This window comes from Stenella coeruleoalba (genome assembly GCF_951394435.1).
Source record: "Stenella coeruleoalba genome assembly, chromosome: 21".
In the NCBI taxonomy this organism is placed as follows: Eukaryota; Metazoa; Chordata; class Mammalia; order Artiodactyla; family Delphinidae; genus Stenella; species Stenella coeruleoalba.
The window spans coordinates 22,080,181-22,102,250 of NC_137167.1; the positions used below are offsets into that span (position 1 = coordinate 22,080,181).

At 41.2% G+C, this 22,070-nt stretch overlaps 1 protein-coding gene across 2 annotated transcripts in view; it reads left to right on the top strand.

The window, feature by feature from the left end:
* The window catches only part of FAT1 (FAT atypical cadherin 1), a 117,394-nt gene extending 98,723 nt beyond the window's left edge, over positions 1 to 18,671 (top strand). Inside the window, exons 17-28 of one of the 2 annotated variants that reach the window (XM_079909288.1) lie at positions 2,153 to 2,296; positions 2,826 to 3,023; positions 3,576 to 4,377; positions 4,521 to 4,652; positions 6,025 to 6,182; positions 6,814 to 7,276; positions 7,965 to 8,118; positions 8,251 to 8,361; positions 9,822 to 10,453; positions 11,157 to 11,294; positions 16,181 to 16,216; positions 17,227 to 18,671. In XM_079909288.1, the coding sequence (XP_079765414.1) occupies positions 2,153 to 2,296; positions 2,826 to 3,023; positions 3,576 to 4,377; positions 4,521 to 4,652; positions 6,025 to 6,182; positions 6,814 to 7,276; positions 7,965 to 8,118; positions 8,251 to 8,361; positions 9,822 to 10,453; positions 11,157 to 11,294; positions 16,181 to 16,216; positions 17,227 to 17,855 (3,597 nt within the window). In that variant the 3' untranslated portion in view covers positions 17,856 to 18,671. The remainder of the gene's footprint in view (positions 1 to 2,152; positions 2,297 to 2,825; positions 3,024 to 3,575; positions 4,378 to 4,520; positions 4,653 to 6,024; positions 6,183 to 6,813; positions 7,277 to 7,964; positions 8,119 to 8,250; positions 8,362 to 9,821; positions 10,454 to 11,156; positions 11,295 to 16,180; positions 16,217 to 17,226) is intronic. The other variant, XM_079909289.1, reaches the window with a different exon arrangement.
* Positions 18,672 to 22,070: the final 3,399 nt, after the last annotated feature.

The window sequence follows — 22,070 nt, forward strand, 5'->3', positions numbered from 1 at the left end:
TGGGAAGTGTTAAAAGGGTAGAACCAGCCTTGTTCTCAGTAAGTGACAAGCAAGATATAAATACTTGAAAAGCAGTTGTGGTATGAAGATCTCCAGAATATGTGATGTGTTTCGTAGTAATGTGAAGGTTGGATAATAAGAGTTTGTATTCAGGACCAAGTTACTGTTGGCACCAGTGTTTTGAGACGCTTCATGGAGCTAGAAGCTGGGTTTTAAATAATAGCAGAGATTCAGGAAAACATAGTGTTGAGAGGAGGGAATTCCCTGTGAGGAACCGGGGGGAATAAGGATGGAGGAAGGAAGAGACGTGGGGTGTCTTTAGGTGATTCTGTTTAGTTGTGTTGGAGTAGAGTGATCGTACAAACAGGTGAGGGAGGAGAGATAGATGAAGAGTTTTAGGAACAGATGACAGGCCACAGACAAAACCAGGATCGTAGGTTCAGGCTGGCACTGCAGGCATTAGGTGGTTACCGATGTTGTGAGCGCAGGTGTAACAGCACAGGAGGTGGTTGCTGAAGACCAGTCCTACAGCTGGTCTAAGTGTTATCCCAGAGGTGGGAGGGACAGTGACAGTTCATCAGTTATGAAACAACAAGAGCCCAAACTGGGAAAGTAGCAATGACGAGACAAGTGCAGAAACTTTGTAGAGGAAAAATTAGGGTCCACGGAGCTCAGCTATGGCCCTCCAGAGAAAGCAGAGGTGGCAGAGGACTCGATGCGTTTCAGTCTTGCTGTGACTGGGTGGTGCCATTAAAGGCGAGTAGGAGGTCACAGGGCGTAAACTCAGCACTGGGAGAGGTGCTTGAACGTGGTTTTCAAGATGCTGATTTGTAGAGGAAAGTGGCGTATTCAAGTAAAATTATTCAGCCAGCATTTAGAGATTTTAGTCAAACTTAAGAGACTTGAAAGCTGGAAATACAGCTATGGTACATGCCTCTGAAGATGATTATGGAAGTGATCTGAGGTATTGAGATAAAAGTGAGTGAATAAGGAGAGAGGCAAGCCCTCCCTCCCTTCATCCATCCGTCCATCCATCCATCCATCCACTTAGTCATGTGCTCTCACAGACAGGAGGGGAGCTGCCTCAGAGGTAATGAAGTGAAGGAGAAGTGAAAGAGCCTTGGTTTGGGGAATTGGAAGGGCATCGATGATAATAAAGACTGCAGTTTCAGAAGAGTAGTGGGTAAATCCAAGATTAGAGGAATTTGGGGAGATAGTGCTGAGATATTTCATCAAAGTCCATTCTTTAATTCCTTTTCTGACCTGTTATTTTTGAGCGGGGACTTTCCCAGAGTTTAGGAAGCATGACTGTTATGCTTAGGATTGCAGTACTGCTGGGCAGAACAAAACTTAGTATTTTTGACTGAAACACTTCTCAGATCCTTTAGTGTACTCATGTCCATTGGGAGATGGCAAAAGAGAGTCTCCCAAGCTACGTCGTCCTCTTTTTGTTGGAGCGTCTTTCAGGACTGACACTCTGCAGCACGTCCTCTGGGGTTAGCCAGCTTCTTGGCCTCTTCACTGCTCATTCTAGAAGAGAGAGCTTTAAAGAAACTGTCCTGGAAGGGAGGCCACCTCACTTAATTCACCTTCTTTTGTAGGAAGTTCCCGAAGAGAGGATCTTGGGAGATTTAGACAGTTGACTACAATCCAAGAGTGACATGGATGCGGGGAGGGTGAGCGGAGTGTTGAGAACGAGTGAGCCCTCGAGGGTGGGAGGCAGCTTGCTGTCTGCCTGCTTCTGGCTCAGAGTCACACTGGGGCCGGAGGGAAAGTTGCCTTCCCCGCCACTAGTAAAGCAACAGCCTTCGACATATGTGATGTTTTCTCTCATCATTTGTATTACTTTTCTGTCTTAATTTCTGTTAATAGATCTGCAGGTTTTCAAAGTTAGAACAGTTTAACGGAACAAGTACGTTTCTGAGAAGCGTTGGAGATTCTCATCCCTATTAGTAACTTTTTCTGTCGAGCAGATACATTACATTTTTCAGATCAGTTATTTGTAAGCTAGGGAACTGCCCGCCTGCAGGACACGGGGAATGGCAGGCCCTCGGATCCGCCCCTCCAGTAATCAGAAGTACGCTTCAGGCTGAACCCTGCGCTTGGGCCTTGTGGAAATGGACATGATTCTCTTTATCTTTTCCCCGAAAAGATTTCGGGTTACACGCTCACCGTGCAGGCCTCGGACAACGGCAGTCCACCCAGAGTCACCACGACCACTGTGAACATAGACGTGTCTGATGTCAACGACAACGCTCCCGTCTTCTCCAGGGGAAACTACAGCCTGATCATCCAGGTGATCCCGGGCCCAAGCCTCACTGAACGCACCCCTGTTGAAATAAGCTCTTTTCTGGCCTCAGTGATTCGTTTGAAATATCTTCCTTTTCCAAAGACTACTTTTGAGAAAAATGGGAACAGTGACATTACAGGGGTCTCCACCAATACTAAAAGATGAGCATTTCCAAGATGCTGTCATCTCTTCCTGTGCTTTGATTTTTAAGATATTCTCGCTAGCTTGATTGTTAACCTTACCTTCTGCCCTTGCGTTTCCTCCTTGCCCCTTATACTCCCTCCTCCCTGCCACTCCTCCTCCAAACGCCTCCCCTCCCTCACCCCTCCCGGCACCCCTCCCTCACTCCCCCCACACCTTTCTCCTCACGTGCCCCTCCCCTCCAGCCCCCTCCTTCCCATCACCACCACCCCTCCTCTCTCCTCCTTCCAAATGGAGCGGCAGTGTCTCTCTTTTCTGTAAATTTCATATTATAGAAAACATGCATATGATACGGGGTTTTGTTGAAAGTTGTGTGGTTCTCTTACTCTTGCAGGAAAATAAGCCCGTGGGGTTCAGCGTGCTGCAGCTGGCAGTGACAGACAGGGACTCCTCCCACAATGGCCCTCCCTTCTTCTTCAGCATTGTGAGTGGAAACAAGGAGGGGGCATTTGAAGTCAACCAGCAGGGAGCCCTCCTGACGGCAGCTGCCATAAATAGGAAAGTGAACGATCATTACTTACTGCACATTAAGGTATTGAAGTCTGTCTTTCTGATTTTGTTGTGGACTCATGGAGAAGGGCTGCTTTGGTGGTTATCTTGTCCTGTGTAAACAGCTTACATTGCATGAGAAGACAAAACTGAATTAGAATTTTTATTTCATTTTTATTATTTATTTATTTAATTTTAATTTTATTTATTTAATTTATTAAATAAATTTTATTTAATTTATTATTTTATTTATCTAATTTATTTTATTTATTTATTTATTTATTTTATTTTATTTATTTATTTAAATTATTTATTTAATTTTTATTTCATTTTTATCCCATGGCACTTCGTGGGGGCTTGTTTATTCATTTGGTTACTTTGTCATAGACGTTGGTAGAGCTAAATTTCAACGTAAATTAGTGAAAGGGCTAGAAAGAAGTATTTATCCTGTCCCTTGATAATACTTCTCATGTGGAGAACTAATATCTAACAATCGGTAATATTTTAGAACTTGAACAATGTAAATATATTTTTATTAAGTTGTAAACGACGACATAGATGAAGGTGATTTTTTTTTTTTTCCCTTTTCTCGTAGGTGGCAGATAACGGAAAGCCTCAGTTGTCATCTTTGACATACATTGACATCAGAGTCATTGAAGAGAGCATCTATCCTCCTGCAATTTTGCCGCTAGAGATTTTCATTACTGCTTTTGGAGAGGAGTACTCAGGTGGTGTCATCGGGAAGATCCACGCGACGGACCAAGACGTGTATGACACGTTAACCTACAGCCTCGATCCCCAAATGGGCAGCCTCTTCTCTGTCTCCAGCACAGGGGGCAAGCTGATAGCCCACAAGAAGCTGGACGTAGGGCAGTACCTCCTCAACGTCAGCGTAACGGATGGGAAATTTACCACCGCGGCTGATGTCACGGTGCACATCAGACAAGTGACGCAGGAGATGTTGAACCAGACCGTGGCCGTCCGCTTTGCCAACCTCACCCCGGAAGAGTTCGTTGGGGACTATTGGCGCAACTTCCAGCGAGCTTTGCGGAACATCCTGGGTGTGAGGAGGAGTGACATTCAGATCGTTAGCTTGCAGCCCTCGGAGCCTCATCCGCACCTGGACATCTTGCTTTTTGTAGAGAGATCAGGTAGTGCCCAGGTCTCACCAAAACAACTTCTGCACAAGATTAATTCTTCCATGACGGATATTGAGGAGATCAGTGGTGTGAGGATATTGGATGTGTTCCAGAAGCTCTGTGCAGGGCTGGATTGCCCCTGGAGATTCTGCGATGAAAAGGTGTCCGTGGATGAAAGTGCAATGTCAACGCATAGCACGGCCAGACTGAGCTTTGTGACCCCGCGCCACCGTAGGACAGCTGTGTGTCTCTGCACAGGTAACACACATACGCACGTGGAAGTAGGCAGTGCAGGTCATTTCATGTACGACCTTTGAAGGCTATACGTTAAAGATCGTTCTCTTGAAATTCCTATTAATTAGCTGTCCCCCCTGCCCTTTTTTTTTTTTTTTTAAACAAAGGGGGAAAATGCCCACTTGTCCATCATGGATGTGAAGACAGTCCGTGCCCTGAAGGATCTGAATGTGTCACTGATCCCAGAGAGGAGACATACAGCTGCGTCTGTCCAGGTGGCAAGTTTGGCCAGTGCCCAGGTGAGAGGTTCAATAATTAAGAGTACTTGTATTTAAAAAAGTAACTTTCAGAGTTTCTTATTTTCTTCTTTGTTGGAGTTGAAAAGTATTGTAAAGTATGTTTATTATAACAGGTCAGACATAGAGGCGAATAAAGTAGTAGCTTTTCCTTCCTCTTGAACTCCTCCTGAGGAGGAAGGATGCTCTTCCTCTCTCATCAGAGCTCATATGAACGTACAGTCCCATACGTACAGATTTATTTTCCTTTTCCTTTCACATCTTTTTTTTTTAAAGAAACTGAGGAGTGGTTACATCTAACACAGTCCTCTTTTCCTCTGTGATGAGCATCTTGCCAAGTCCTAATGCTTGTTAATAGTTGTACAGCATTTTGTAGCACGGCTGTACCATCATTTATGCAACACGGTGCTTACGTGTAGAGATTCAGTTTATGTTCTCCTGTGTTACAAGAAGAATCCTTAAACGTGTATCCTTACATATTGGTGCTTTCATTTCTGTACAGTAGATTGTAAAACTGGGACTTACCTCTGTCAAAGGTGAACTACACTTTTAATTTTTAGGTATACCATTATGTTAGTTTCCCAAAAGTTGTGCCAGTGCCTATTTCTTCCAGTCATGTGTGAAGGTCTCATTCCCCGTTCTTTTGCTAATATTGAAGGTTTTCAATTAAAAAACAAATCGCCCCCATCTAATAAGCATGAAATGGTATCTAATTATTTTAATTGCCATTTCTCTGGCTACTTGTGAAAGCAGTCTTTTCATTTGTTCATTGCCTGTTAGCGCTTCCTCTTCTGTGACTGGCCCGTTCCTATTATGTGCGTGATTATCTGGATTATTTGTCTGTTTCTTATCTTTCATGTCTGGAGCTCTGGAGCTCTTTGTGTATTTTGATCAGAAAACATCTGCATAACGCTGTCTGTATGTTATTGATCTTTTGATTTGTCTAATTTTTATTTTGTCACTTCTGCATAATTTTACAAAACAATTTTCATCTCTGGATTGATACTATTTTCATCATTTTTGTAGAATGGGAATTGTTTTATGTCTTGCTTGAGAAGGTTTCCCAAACCACCTTCAGGCTATTTTCCTAAACTGCTTTCTAATAATTTTATAATGGACATTTCATATTTAGGTCTTTTATTATCTTAGAATTCATTTCTCTGTGATACAGTAGTCTAACTTATTCTCTCCAAATAGAAATCCAGTTATGCTGTGCTGTTTATTAAACAAGTAGACATTTCCCATTGCATTGCATTTTATAATGTTATAATCATAGATCCAAAACTTGAATTAGTCAGGGCGGGAGTGTGGGGACACACTTATAAAAATATTTAAACTTGATTCTGATTTATTTTTTCCTCTTTGTGATTCACAGGGAGTTCATCCGTAACATTTACTGGAAACAGCTTTGTGAAATATCGTCTAATGGAAAATGAAAACAAGTTAGAGATGAAACTGACCATGAGGCTGCGAACATACTCTACCCACGCGGTTGTCATGTATGCTCGCGGGACTGACTACAGCATCTTGGAGGTGAGCGTTTTTGCATATTTGTACCTCAGATTGTGGGAGACTTTAAAAATATAAATTCCATATTATGTTCAGATTGTCCATTTTTTTTAAAAGAATAAGATAAGCAAAATGAAATGGTTGAGTTATTCATTTAAATGGTTCATTGATACTTACACATAAGTTTTGTAGAATGAAAAGCTCTTTTTGCTCTGCGGTGACATAGACATTTACTTCTGTTTTTTACAAACATATTTAGGTACCTGTGACTGTTAACATTCAAACTCTAAGTGATATTACACCTTAGTAATATTATAGGGAGTTTATAGAAAGGTCGTACATATGCTTGAAGTGATAATTAGCTTGCCTACTTTTTTTTTTTTAGCATGATTCATTTTTGACTTCTGATAAAACCTGATGCTATTTTTGGTTGTTGTTTGGTACAGTTCATTATTACACGATGCCTTTAGGATACGTGGTTGAAATTTGATATCCCTGAAAGGTCCATTTTTATTATCTGTACGATGAATGAGCGTGTGTTCTGTAGTACTTAAACGCGAGGGCTTACTTTCTTCCTTCCGTCACCAAACATGATCTGAGACTGTGCATGAAGACTCCATGAGAGTAACGTGAACAGTGATTGTTTCTGTCATAGATCCACAACGGAAGGCTGCAGTACAAATTCGACTGTGGAAGCGGCCCAGGCATCGTCTCTGTCCAGAGCATCCAGGTCAACGATGGGCTGTGGCACGCGGTGTCTCTTGAAGTGAATGGAAACTATGCCAGGTTGGTTCTAGACCAAGTCCACACCGCATCAGGCACAGCCCCGGGGACACTGAAAACCCTCAACCTGGATAGCCATGTGTTTTTTGGTGGCCACATCCGTCAGCAGGGCTCACGGCATGGAAGAAGCCCCCAGATCGGCAGTGGTTTCAGGGGTTGTATGGACTCCATTTATCTGAATGGGCAGGAACTCCCTTTAAATAACAAACCAAGGAGCTACGCACACATTGAAGAATCGGTGGACGTGTCTCCTGGGTGCTTGTTAACAGCTACGGAAGACTGCTCGAGCAGCCCATGCCAGAACGGAGGCGCCTGCCACCCCTCACCCACTGGAGGTAAGCTTCACACGTGAGCCTTCTTTAAACGTTACCCGCATATGCGCCTGAGGGGAAGTTCCCCCTGTATTTCTGCTCTTCCTCTTTTTATTCAATCAGTTTTGTCAGATCCTGCAGCCAGCATGGGATCTGAGTAGCATACATGATGCTCTAGCGGAGTGAGATTTTGAATGCATCCCAGCAGAGGCTGGAGGGGACAGTTTCTCTCCCGCTGAGCTGCGGCCGCGCTGCTTCGTGTTTCCAAACACGTCTCATTCTGCACCAGCAGCCACAGGAAACCACAGCTGACCCTGAACTCCTCTCCGGCCACACGGACACTGACCTGGGGGTTAGAACTGGTTCCACGTAGCTCTTCTTGAGGCCTCCTTTTATCCAGTGGCCCAGCAAGGGGACTGCTAGCCTTGCTCGCTCTAGGTGGGAGTAGAAGTGGTTTTCCAGAAGGCCTTGGACCCCTCGTAAATTATGGTGAACTAGAGCTGGTTATGAGTTTTCTCTTCAGTTCTTTGTGTTTTGGTGATACCAGCACTAGACAACTTTTTACTCAGAGGGAATGGGAATTTTACTAGGTTTTTTACAGGTCTTGGAGAGCTAAATCTTCACCTGAACTTAAAAGTAAAAACGAATATACTGAGACTTACTTTTTGAGCTACTGAATGATAGGACTTTTTGTTCCCTTTTGCTGATATAGGTTATTACTGCAAATGCAGTGCCTTGTACATAGGGACCTATTGTGAGGTGGGCATCAATCCGTGTTCCTCCAACCCCTGCCTGTACGGTGGCACCTGCATTTTGGACAATGGAGACTTCCTTTGTCAATGTAGAGGATTATATACTGGTCAGAGGTATGTAGAGTTTTCTTAGCTTTCATAGTTAATTTTAACATTAGCGTTTCTAATGTCATCATGTTTGTAAACTACATTCACTTGTTACCATTTAAGTATTCGGTTTATGTTTATTTTTTCCCTGTTCTTTAGGTGCCAGCTTAGTCCCTACTGCAAAGATGAACCCTGTAAAAATGGTGGAACATGTTTTGACAGTTTGGATGGTGCTGTCTGTCAGTGTGACTCGGGTTTTAGGGGAGAAAGGTAACTGGCTTCTTTCAAGATTTGTATCTGCACCTCTCTATAGTTTCACAGTGATCAGCAGATGCAACAAAACTTCATTAATTTGGACTGTGTTGCTTCAGGATTGGAATTCCGAGCTCATAATGGCTCCTTGCATAATTTATCTTTTCATTCTTTAAAATAAAAAAATACTGAGCCAAATGAATGTAATATTATAGTGCTTGAAATATTATATGCTTTCAATATATAATGCTTCTATACTTTAAAAACATTATTTATGAACAAAGAATGTATGGGTGCTTGCAGGAAGTAACTGTTAAAGGAAGAGTAAGATTGTGTTTTTTAAAGCAGACTCCCAAGGAGTTGTTACCTGTCTGTGAGAGTGATGACATTTTTTCATCATTTATGTAGCATCTAAAATCTTTTTCCACTCTCTCAGTATCTTCTGTGAGCCTTCCATAATCCTGAGAGGTGATAATTATTTTCCAGGTGAAGAAAATGAGGCACTAAGGTGCCTGTTGTTGACCTTGAAAGAAGTGGCTTTTAGTTCCAGATGCCATTTCACCTTAGTTTTTAAACCAAATAGGTGAAGTCTTACTCGGTGCTTGTTACTTGTAAGTGCCTAGTGCTGTACATCTAGAAAAGCCTTCACCATCATATCAGTCTTGTTAGAAGGCTTGAAGCGCGACCTGCCTGCAGAGATTCACGTAAGGTTTTGCTCTAAGTAGTGGTTGTGGTCTTGAACTTTGTCATCAGTCACATGGTTTTCATTTGTGAGTCTACTTTAATTCTAGACAATACTCAATGTATTTAACAAAAATGTCTCAGTAATCAAAATTGTAATGCTAGGTGAGTATAGGGGATGTTAAGCAGATACATTTTGTTAAAGGAGGAAGGGTTCCAAGTGTCAGGTGGATCTGCGCAGGTGCAAAATATGCCCATTTGGGAAGGCGGGAGGCTGGGCGGCGGGGGTGAGGAGATCGCATGCGGACGAGTCCGTAAGGGTGAGGGTCTGAGGGAGATTTTCAACAGGGAGAAGCATATAAAAACGGAAGACAGAGTTTTCTAGCCTTTTTACATGCTTTATGGAACTGTCATTTTTCCAAACAGGAACATTTTCTGAGAAATTTAACCTAGTCTCTTGAAGTACATTTATCATGCACATTCTAAATTTCTGGATCAGAAATCAAGACAAACTGAGGTTTAGCCTATGAGTTTGATTTAGTAATCTGTTGAATCCTTAGAAAAGTGGCAGTTAAAGATTGACTTGGCATAATGTTTATCTCCCAAATGTACAGAGTATGGAATCAAATGATTCATTACTCCACGGAAGGTTTTTTGTAGTTATTGTTGTCAGTAGTGTATTTTCGGGTGGATCTTATTCAGGAGGACTTAGCCGTTAGTTTCTAAGAGTCATAGGCCTGGCACGTTCTGGCTCATGTTGCAAAGGCCTCTCTTCTCAATCTGGGCTGTCTTGGCAGGTGTCAGAGTGACATTGACGAATGTGCTGGCAACCCCTGCCGAAATGGAGCCCTTTGCGAGAACACACACGGCTCCTACCACTGTAACTGCAGCCATGAGTACAGAGGAAGACACTGTGAGGACGTCACCCCAAACCAATACGTGTCGACCCCCTGGGACATCGGCCTGGCTGAGGGCATCGGCATCGTGGTTTTCATAACGGGCATCTTTCTACTGGTGCTGCTGTTCATCTTCTGCCGCAAGATGATTAGTCGAAAGAAGAAACACCAGCCCAAAGCTGAGGACAAACACTTGGGACCCAGCGCAGCTTTCTTGCAAAGACCGTATTTTGACTCAAAGCTAAATAAGAACATGTACTCCGACGTACCACCCCAGGTGCCTGTCCGTCCTATCTCCTACACTCCAAGCATTCCAAGCGACTCTAGAAACAACCTTGACCGAAACTCCTTCGAAGGATCGGCTATACCCGAGCACCCCGAATTCAGCACCTTTAACCCCGAGTCTGTGCACGGACACCGGAAGGCCGTGGCCGTCTGCAGCGTGGCCCCAAACCTGCCTCCGCCGCCTCCTTCAAACTCTCCTTCTGACAGTGACTCAATCCAGAAGCCGAACTGGGACTTCGACTATGATAGTAAGAACAACTTTCTAAATCTTGATACAATGTCGCTGAGCAATGGACAGTGAGGTGACAAGTTCTGCCAGAGCTTCTGGTGGTTCAGATCAAACTGTGGAGTCTTTGTGAGTGGTGAATGTGCTCAGACCCTGTAGAGCTCTGGGACGACTGGAAAGCTTTTCCTGATGCCCCAGCCCTGTCTGAGCACTGTGGCTGCGATGTTATTTTAATTTACGAATTGAATCCAGTCGTGTTCCAGTTAATCTGGAAAGATCATTTTATCTTTGTAATTGATGTGGGTTCTCAACTATAATGTGGAGGGACTTTTATGACAAAACAGTTGGGAGGGCATTTGCGTAATAGGATTTTTTTCCTAACGTGGCCAGAGAAAGTGGCGGTATTTAAGTGGCCTGACATATATTTGATGCTTTGAAAAAAGCTATAGGTACCATTTTCAAATTAATTCCCCAGGTTGTCTAATGGTGTCCACAGGCAGGTTTATTGCGAATTTCTATTCTGTGTGAGTCTGCAAGCCATATTTGTAGGTTTTTGGTTTTGTTTTTCAGGTGTTTCTGGTTTTTTTCTTTGATGTTCTTTCACTAAACAAATGCCAGGCAGTCTGTGGGTCACGCTTGCCCTGCGTCAGGATACAGCAGGGAAGAAAACAGAGTCTCTGCCTTCATGGAGTGTAACTGGTTTGTCTGTCATCTCCTCCTTTTAGCTAAAGTAGTGGATCTTGATCCTTGTCTCTCCAAAAAGCCACTGGAGGAAAAGCCTTCTCAGCCGTACAGTGCCCGGGAGAGCCTGTGTGAAGTGCAGTCCCTGAGCTCCTTCCAGTCGGAGCCGTGTGACGACAACGGTGAGTAAACGCACACCTGAAATGCCCTGGTCCCCTGCTGGCTGTCCACAGCCCTGCGCACGTGATGCAGCGCAGTCAGGTAGACGCGCCCGGTGCCCCTGGTTTGGTTTCACATGGTCTTCACGTTTCACTTCGGACCACAGTTAGACAATACCTTGGACAGCCTTGCATGAACTTCCAACGAGGGAAAATGTTTAAAATGTTCTTAGTGCTTAGGTATTGGAACTGTAGCAACTGGTCAGTAATAAGGAAGAAAATATAATTAATTGAAAGGTAATGTCTGTCTGATTGGTTAATTTCACTTTGACCTTTTTTCTACAACAGTGAATATTATAGAAGTTACATGAATTTTTTAAAAACCCTTGTAACAGCTTCCTTGAGCATACCCCGCGCACACACACTTACACCCTCACAGCCCTAAGAGGAGGAGCCATAGTCTGAAACATGCAACCTCAGCGGCACCTGCGGTATTACAAGGTTTTATTTGTCTCTTCCCCCAACTCCCCTGCGGCCTCAGCTCCCATTTGGATCAGAGCATACTGACTGAGAGCACAGTTTAAGAGATTGCTAGTAAGTTTGATTATATTTCTAATGAAGAAGGTTTGACGGTGGGATCATTGATGCCAGTTTTGTTTATCTGAGGGTAAATCGCATTGATAACCAGCTTTACCACATTAGCACATACCAGTAGAGAAAACTGTCAATATTCAGAAATACAAAAAAGTGAGTTTTTAATGGAAATTTTTGAATGTCAGAATTAGTAATTTTTTTGCATAAAAATGCCATGTGTAAACTGAATTGTTTGTGAATCCAGAGTAAATAGCCCATAATACACTGAAGAGACCTTTCTAAACTAAGGATGGCCATAAGTACGTTCCATTCATTCCTGAATCACTTTAAGCATGTTTTTGTATGATATCAAGGTACACCTGTGTTTATTATCTAGTGATGAAGTATATGGACATAACTGCTTATTAAACCAACAACAAAATAGAATTCTTTTCTTTCAGTAGGTTTAATTCTAAAACATTAGAGTTGCTGATTTATGTAATAATTTATATCTTTGTCCTTAAATGCTCTTCGTAAACCACAGAATTTTGTCAGCATTTTCTTTCTTTTCCTAGTTTTTTTCACTGAAACATCATTCGTAATACTCTTAAATAGCTTTAATAAGCTATGGTCAAATTAGTTATGAAAATTAATTGCCAGATAATACAATGTGAGAAAAAATACATTTTCCAGGAGTGTCTATTTTAATCTTTATCATAATTTTAATCATTATCAGTCATAAAGTCTGTATTAAGAGTGTATTTAAATTATATTTTTTAGTTTTCTAAGGCTGTTATAATAGATTACATAGTGGCTTGAGACAAGATAAATTTGTGACAGTTCTGTAGTTTAGAAATTTGATGCTTGTCTCAGGAGGCTAAATTTAAGATGTCAGTAAGGTTGTTTCTGGAGACTCCAGGGGAGAATCCCTTTCCTGCACCTTTTCCAGCTTCTAGAGGCTGCCCCGCTCCTTGGCTCATGGCTTACTCTTCCATCCCTCAAAGACAGCAACAGTGCACCTCCTGGCCATTCTGCTCTAGTCACAGCTCCCTCCAGCCAAGGCTGGGAAAGTTGCTCCCCGTTTAAGAACCCTTGTGATTACATTGGGCCTGCACAGATAATAGCGGAAAATCCCTTCATCTCAGGACCTTTAACTTAATCATATTAGCAAAGTCCCTTTTGACGAGGATAGTAACATATTCACAGGTTCCCAGGATTAGGTTGTGTACATCTTTGAGGGCCATCCTTCTGCCTATTACATGCATACTTATTTATTTTGGCATAGATGCTTTAAAACAACTGAAAGGGAAAACAAATGAAAGGGAATTTACACAGGAAACAGCCAGGCAGACAGTCTGCATTTCTCTGCTGGATGTTAGCTCACCAGCTGTTAACTCATCTGCAGAAAGACAAGAAAATTGGGGTGGGAGTGCATAGAACAGCGACAAAGCCATTTTTATTTTTATGTTGCATAGTTTACCTTATTATATAGCTCTTAATTTTTTTTCCTGGGAAGAATGAGTTTATTAAATGGTCCCAGAAAATTGGCTTAGCAAGTATTTGACTCTTTGAATATGAAATCTTTTGCCCATGGGATGTTAAAATGAGGATTGTTTCGTCATGACTTGATTCATAATTGTCATTGTGACACAAATTTATGGCTAAAAATTTTTTTCCTAAATTACAGTATCATGTGGTTACTCTGTTCCTTTGATTAATAATGCAAATATATAGCTTGATTAGAAAAATCTCTGAGACATATAAGGAAGAGAGTGCAAGGGTCATACATAATTATATAGCTATGTTAAAGTAGTCACGTTTTTAAAATTATGAGGTAGAAGTTATATAAAGAAATGCTGTTTAATGCACTGTCTCCTGACTAACTGAAGATTTTCCTAATTTACTCCTTTTGTACCTTTTTACAAGCTTCCATAGTGACTGTAATACACCATGTCAATGCTGTAGTTGACACGGTGACTAAAGAAGGTATAGTCATGCCTGTGCTCTGTGTTTGTGTTCACAGTGACTGTCCCTGGAGTTGTGTGCTTTTGCCTACTGTAGTGTTGTACAAAGTCCTTATGTTATGGTTCTGAGGAGGTTGAATACTTTTATTTTGTGCAGGCGTGTACATTAATAATCCAGATACATTGCAGAATATTGTTATATACGTGTGTCTGTAGTCTCTGTTACTTTTTGCCGTTCACAGTGAATTTACACAGACGCCAGAAGTCACCTATAGGGTCTTGACAGCTGCCTTTACATGGCACAATAGTAAGAAGTTAGAAGTAATTCTATCTAAAAAAATTTTAATATAAAAAATTATCTTCATATGAATAGGAGTAAAACTAAATAACACACAGCTTTTATAATTAACTCTAACTGACTCTTCCTTTTTGGATTTTCCCTGAGGTATGGTCAAGGAAAATTATAGAACATGATAAGGTATATTTTTATATTTGGTTGAGTGAAAATCATTGAATAGGAAGGTTTATCTGGTCAAAATTATAGGAAATACCTGCCTTAAATTAAATTAGCCCTTTATTATACACTGAAATTCAAGTAATCCCATGCAGACTGCACAGGCATTTTCAAACTGTAAGTCAGATCACCGTAGAGCTTGTGAACACCCTAATTGTTAGGCCCCAGCACCAAGGTTTCAAGGATTGAGGAGGTCTGGATGGGGCCCTGAGAATTTGCATTCCCAACCAGCCCCCAGTTAATTCTGGTGTTACTGGTCTAAGGATCGCACTTTCAGAACTACTGGCGTAGACCACCAAGAGTACATAAAGCTTAGGGGATCCTTTTTGCTAGGACATATGTGTCACCAAGATTTAGGTGAGAGAAGGATGGTTTCAGGCCAAGTTTGATGGGATGGGGCAGGGGTGAGGTTTCCGTGTTTACTAATTACAGTTACCAATGAGCCTTACACTTACTTTCCTAAGAAGTACCATGTCTTTGCTTGGTGAGTCAGAAGGTGATCTATATTTTGTCGACTGAATTTTAGTTTTCCCGTGATGAAATTCTAATATTTTAAATATTGACAGAGTTTAAAGAAGCAAAATTTGAGTGGTTCTTTCATTGCAGTCTCTTTCATTGAAAAATATTTTCGGCATATTAAATATTTATTGAGTTTAAAATTGAAAGCTAGTTTAAATTTAAGAATTATTGAGTGCCTATTTAGTAACAAAAATTGTCAATCCTCTTTTTAAAAAGAAACTACCACATTTTTAGCAGGCTTTTTAGAATAATTCTATAGATACAGTTAGCTAAATACTGGCTTATTCATGTTTTAGAATCACCACAGTTTTTGATTTAAATTCCTAGAAGAGAACCGTCAAATCTTCTTTGTTCCAAATTATTTCATCACAAGGATTTTCAAGAACATCATTGAATGCACAGAAGGCATTGGCCTTGTTGAGAAAAGTCACTAATCACCATGATTCTTACTTCCACAATAATAAGAATCATGATGGTCGCCAACAGTTAGTGCTTGACCTACATTATCTGATTTAATCCTCCAAATAACTAAGGGATTTCCACCCCCATTTCAAAGATAAGAGCCTGAAGCTTAGCCAGGGTAAGCAACCTGCCCAGGGTCATGTGATTCACACTGACTGTCTCTGCTCCATGCTGGAGTTCCACATGCAAAACGAGGACCCTGAAAGAGCAAGTGGATGGGTGGGCTCTGGGCTACAGGCAGCTAATGGTGTCTCCAAGGAAAGGTGGACAACGTAGGTATAAAATCGTATTCAAACCGGGCAAGGTTTGGAGAGATTTTCTCTTGGCTGTTCATAAGTGTCTAAGTGCATTCATGGTTTCTCTGAATTTAATGGCCATGTGCAGGCCTTGCTGTGCTGGAAAGTATGTGTCTCTTGTGTCACTGTGGCTTTTGTATTTGGGTTATCACCTAAGGGACCTGATGTGACCGAGCCTTTCATAATATTTCTCAGTAACATGAGGGTGTCATTTAAATTCCTTACCAGTTTACATTTTATTAGAGCCTATAGACTTTCAGTTACTCCTAACAAAATTTTGTTTTCAGGATTAGCTTGCCAGAAACAAGGAAAAGAAAGTAAAATCCTGAGTTTCCAGGCACAGTCCCTACTTCATCATCACTCATCTTTTCCCTGCACTCCCACGTCCCGTTTTATTTGTGCTACACAAATTTCTCACCATTTGGAATTTTCGTAGATAATGGCTTAGAGGCATAGTACATGGCTGACTGGGCCTTTATAAACAGTTTATATTGTGTTATGTACTTATCTTTATTGCCTTTTCAGCCGTCCTTCTCTTTTAATTACAAATGTTTTCTTTTCTCTCTACTCTGCAACCAAAAGAGTCTTTTGCTGCTCCTGACCTCAGCAAATCAAGAGGTGACTTATGCATGCCAGTTGTTCACTGATAATTCACTAAAACAAATTGGCGGAGGTTCTACCCAGTGCTGACTTGCTTCATGTGTTTGCGCAGTAACTAGTGCATAGTTGTTCGTGCCCTGCATTCTAAACGCGACTGCCTCACCTTCGCCCGTCTGCCAAAGGGTTTCAAAAATCCCGGGGTGGGGGGAGGGTTTTTTTTAATAATTATACTTTTATAATATATAGTTGAAAATGATCCTTAGTCCTTTCTAAAGTAACAAAAATTGTAGTTTATCAAAGATTGCGTTACAGTTTTCAATGTTTGATTGCATTTTTGATTTGGAGGCATGCTTTGATATGTCACTGTATTAATACAGTTCATTGTTTTTCTTAGGGCTAATGAAAAGTAGTACAATTTTTAATATTAAACTTGTAATGTTATAAAGGAAATTTATTTTTTAAATTTTAGCATGCTAAAGATTGCTTATATTTAAAGACTCACATTAATTACTGTTTTTTTTTTTAACGACAAGTAGTGCAGATCAAGTGACATTTAATATTTTACTAAATAGAGACTTCTTTCTGAAAGGACAAAATTTCTTTACCAATGTCCTAAGACTGAACTAATACTCTTCTTTCTAAAGAGCAGTGGGTTCTAAATTACAAGAGGAAAGCTGAAAGGATGATTGGAATCATTTGAAGAAAAGTGCATGTATCTAGATGCTAGCATACTGCTCCTGTTAAAACTTCCATTTCTTTCTGTAAGCACCTGACACTTGAGTGTTAGGAGCTTACATAAAACTGTAAGTCCACATTTTAGGAGCCAGAGCCTCATTCATAGAGGTTCTCAAAAGTGGTTCGGGATGGGAGGACGTCTTCAAAGCAGAGACCAAGGGTTTCCAGAATGTTGATCCTCTGTGCGTGGGAATGCCTTTGCACCTGTGTGTGTTGCATACACTGAGCCCTTTTTCCGTGGTACGCACTCTTGGGAGGAAAACACGTTGAAGTCTGTTTTCTTTTCTACCAAGGGTATCACTGGGATACATCAGATTGGATGCCAAGTGTTCCTCTGCCAGATATACAAGAGTTCCCCAATTATGAGGTGATTGATGAGCAGACGCCCCTGTACTCAGCAGATCCAAACGCCATCGATACAGACTATTACCCTGGAGGCTACGACATTGAGAGTGACTTTCCACCCCCGCCAGAGGACTTCCCCGTGCCTGACGAGCTGCCACCCTTACCTCCAGAATTCAGTGACCAGTTTGAATCCATACACCCTCCCAGAGACATGCCCGCTGCAGGGAGCCTGGGCTCTTCATCGAGAAGCCGGCAGAGGTTCAACTTGAATCAGTATCTGCCCAGTTTCTATCCTGCCGATATGTCTGAACCTCAGAAAGGAGGCCCTGGTGAGAACAGTGCTCGCAGAGAACCCTACGCCCCTTACCCTCCAGGGTATCAAAGGAGCTTTGAAGCCTCCACTGTAGAGAACATGCCCGTGTCCATGTACGCCTCCACAGCTTCCTGCTCTGATGTGTCTGCGTGCTGTGAAGTCGAGTCTGAGGTCATGATGAGTGACTACGAGAGTGGAGATGATGGCCACTTCGAAGAGGTGACGATCCCTCCACTCGATTCTCAACAGCATACAGAGGTCTGACGCTCAGACTCCCCGCAAAGTGCCTGAACCGTAATGAACCTAGAGATTCTGTCAGTGATCTCCTGCATTGATCTTTGCAGCAGTGCTTAAGCGCTTTTTTCGGTGAGCTGAAACGGGCATGGCTGCACTGAATCCCGCACCTTGTGACCTGTTAGCCATTTCCAGCGTCCTAACCTTCTGTCTTTGGGTGAGGTTTACGTCGGCTGTGCCATTTCTGAGCATCTTTTTTGTATTTACATTTGTCTGTGTTAAAATAATAAAATGAAAATCAGTCCTACTATCTTGTTAGCATGATTCATGTATTTATATAGATTTGATTATTTTAATTTTCCTGTCTTTTTTTGTAAATTTTATGTACAGATTTGATTTTTTTCAGTTTTAACTAGAATTTCAAGATACTTTGTGCATTTGTTTTTGACCGAATTTTGGTGGTGTTAGTGTCATTACCTAGCACCCTGATTTTTTAATATAACCAGGGTTTCACTCTGTATCCTTTTCAACTGAAGTATGACGTTTCGTTAATACATTTCAGTATAGTCATTCATTTCTATCTGTACATAGGATGAGGACAGATCCCATACATGGACATGTCTTAAATGGGTTGCTGTATTTTAGAATTATAAAGATTTTTCATTATTGGAAAGTGTAATGGGGACCTTCTGCAGACTGTTTAGAACCAAAACCACCATGACACAGTTTTTATAGTGTCTGTATATTTGTGATGCAATGGTCTTGTAAAGGTTTTTACTGAAAACTACCATTAGCCAGTCTTTCTTACTGACAATAAATTATTAATAAAATACTTTAGCTTTACTGCCTGTTATTCCTCCGTATTTATACTCCTGTTCAGGATTCAGTTAATGAATTGAGAAAGAAGGGCTGGACGGACGGATGGATAGAAGGATGGATATAGCTTTTTTTGGCTTAAATACGAAGAGTTTCTTTGCAGTTGCCAAAACCAGACTGTACTTACAGATGTTGCCACTAGGTGGCAGTATATAGCTACGTGCTACTGCTCAAAACTATAGGTATAGAGGCAAACGGCACTCTTATGTAATAAGTGTTTTCTAACTAAAACGTCAAGAAAACTTTTCTTATGCATTTTTAATTTTATTGCTATTTCTTGGCCATAATTGAAACGCATCTATGGTTTTATCCTATGATTTATATCAAAAACAAAGCATTTTATGAAGTATTTTATCTTTCTGTTGTCAAAGAACACATCATACTTCTATAGGATTTAACGTGAAACTCAGAAGCCATCTTCCATGTGTATTGATAGTCAAAATCATCTCTCCGTCCCACAAATATTTGTTCAGTACAGACCATGTGCCAGCCACTGTGATACGAATTATACAGAATCAAGCGTTCTTAGAACTTTGCAAAGACACAGTTTCCCTTTAGGTAAAATGCCTTTGTTATTTTATTAAACGATATATATACAGAGTTTAAACATCAAAGAGAGCTAAAATACATATAACCAAAACCAGCAAACTCAGGCACTCTGCTATAACCACTTACAACCCTTTAAGCTGTTTTCTCATTTTTCCTTTCAAATTTTTAAGTGTATGTATTGTCGCTTCTTGAGTCACTAATTTTAGGAATTGCAGATCATGTAACCTGTAAACCTCCATTGCTCTTGTTATCCTCGCCTTAGTTACACCTTCCTTTTTGGTTTAATTCACACATAGTGTTTTCATTGTTTTGATGATGTAAACATTCACCACAGAGCTAAGTAACATGTGATGTTTATTTCCATTTACTTTGTAACGTTCTCATTTTCTTAATTGCCTTAATTTTTCTTTTACTTATTTTTTAGAATTTGTGACTATTTTATTAATTTATTCAAAAAATCTTTTGTTCACTTACTGAGTATTGTTCTGTATGGACAAAAATTCTCTGTCTCCTTGGATTTTACATGGGGGGAGGGTAGGTGGCAAGGGGAGATGATGAATCAATAAGATATTTCATAGCAGAGTATGGAGTGATGAGTGCTGAGGAGAAAAATTGCTATTGGGGAAGGAAAGTGGTGGGGTGGATGGGGGATGGGAGGTGAAAGCTGAAGACCTCAATGGCAAGCTGGCGTTTGAATAAACACCTGCAGTTGATAAGGGAGAATGAGGCCACAGGGCCACCTGGTGCACCAGCATTCCTGGCAGAAGAGCTAGTATAAAGGCCCCAAGGTTAAGAAGGTCGAAGAAAAGAGGGGAAACAAGTGTGGCCTCTCATGGATTTATAAAGTGCCTCTTAGGACGTGGTCAAAACTAGTAGATGACCATTGCTGATATCTATAGGTCTTTTACTTCAAGGATCTATTTCTCCAGAGGAGGGACTTCGCACTTCCAGCTTGAGAAATACCGTTGCTCTTATTTTGAAGTTGGCTGGATGGGAAGACTGGCGGTTTTATCATGCACGTAGTCCCCCAGCTGTCATTTCTGGGAACATTCCTCCTCCCTCCTCTTTGCCTCTTGTCACCGAGTCTGTTCAGGACGGAGCTGAAAGACAGGTCTGTGTACAACTGAAACAGCCAGCACCCCTGGTACCCCGTTGTCACCCACTTTCCAGTGAGAAGTCATTGTAGGCTGCACGAGCTCTCCAGGCTGTGAGGTCTGATTCCTCCTCTGCTGAGGCATGATTTATCGCTCCCCGCACCGTCCATCTTCATACACGGTAGTGTGGTTTATAGTTAATACCTTTTTACTTGCATTGAAAATGGGGCTGCTTTTTAACTTTTTCACCCTTTCCCTGTTTTGGATTTTCAAGAGAAGAAATAGAATGTTCTGCCACCTTAAACTGGAAGTCTGGAATACGCTCTTAACCACTGATTCCCAGTGTCTAGAACGTTAGTATGTTAGTTTCATATTGCGCCACAAATTACCAGAAATGTGGTGGCTTAAAATAGCTCCCGTTTGTTACCCCAGTTCTGCAGGTCAAAAGCCCAGCATGGCATGGCCAGGTTCTCTGCTCAGATCTTGCTAGGCTGAAACCAAGTTTTCAGCTGGGCTGGGGTCTCTTTTGAGGCCTGGAGTCCTCATCCAGGTTCACATGGTGTGGGCAGAATCCAGTTCCTTGGGGTCATCGAACTGAGGTCCCCATTTTCTTGCTGTACAGCCGAGTTTCCTGCTTTCTCACTGACAGTGCCCACTTTATTGGCAGCGTCTGACTCAGGTTCTAGCTCTGTGACCCTCTGATAACATAGTAGCTTACATCTTCAAAGCCAACGGACCTCAGGAGGGGCCCAATCCCTCTTCTGAGGACTCACCTGATTGGGTCAGGCCCACCCAGGATAATCTGCCATTTGATTAATTAAAAGTCAACTGATGTGTAACCTAATCATGGAAATTCCCACTGTATTCATGTCCACACTCAAGTCGGGAATTACACTATGTACTCCCCAGGGCAGGGTTCTTGTGGACCATCCTGGAAGTCTGCTGGCCACCATTGGCACTCTTTGTTATTTTTTATTTTTACAATACTTTGACCTTCTAAAATATTATACAGACCATATTTTAAACTGAAGACTATTTGCATTTTATTTTTTTTAAGAAAAGGCATCATCTTGGGCTCATTGGAAATGAATAAACAACTGACCCAAGATCTCAAATGAAAATGATTACTTTAACATAACACAAACTATATGAATTGAACACTTGTTACAGAAGAATCCAAGCAGCCACATAGTATAACTAGCATATGCTTGTCCATTTTTTTTTCCTAAAGACCCTTTACTTCCATAAATCTTGATAGGTAGAAGCCAGGGTCTGTCACTTTCCCCAACTAGATTTCATTTTGACTGTTTGCTTGTTACTCATTTAAAATTCCCTTGCAAAATTCAGATGCCTCAGAAAATTCCACCACTTTTTCAGTATTTCTGGACACTGCTAAATGTCCTTTTCACCTGGATTCCGTGTTTTGTATATTTTTTGGTAGTATATTTCTATTTGAAGGCCACTTGTTATTTGTCACATTCTTTATCTGCTACCCTTGGAAACTGGTTTAGTTTAAAAGGAAAGAGTTTTACAGGCTAAATATCCATTAGAAAAAAAATGCTAGTTAAAAACATTTGAACTTTTAAATTTTGATTTCGGACTTATTTTTTTCAATTCTATCTCTAAAATTTAGATTTGTGTGTATGTGTGGCAGGAAGAGTAAATTTACTTTAGGTAATTGTGCTTGTCACATTCGTTTTGTTTGTTTGTTTGATTTTTGGCGGTA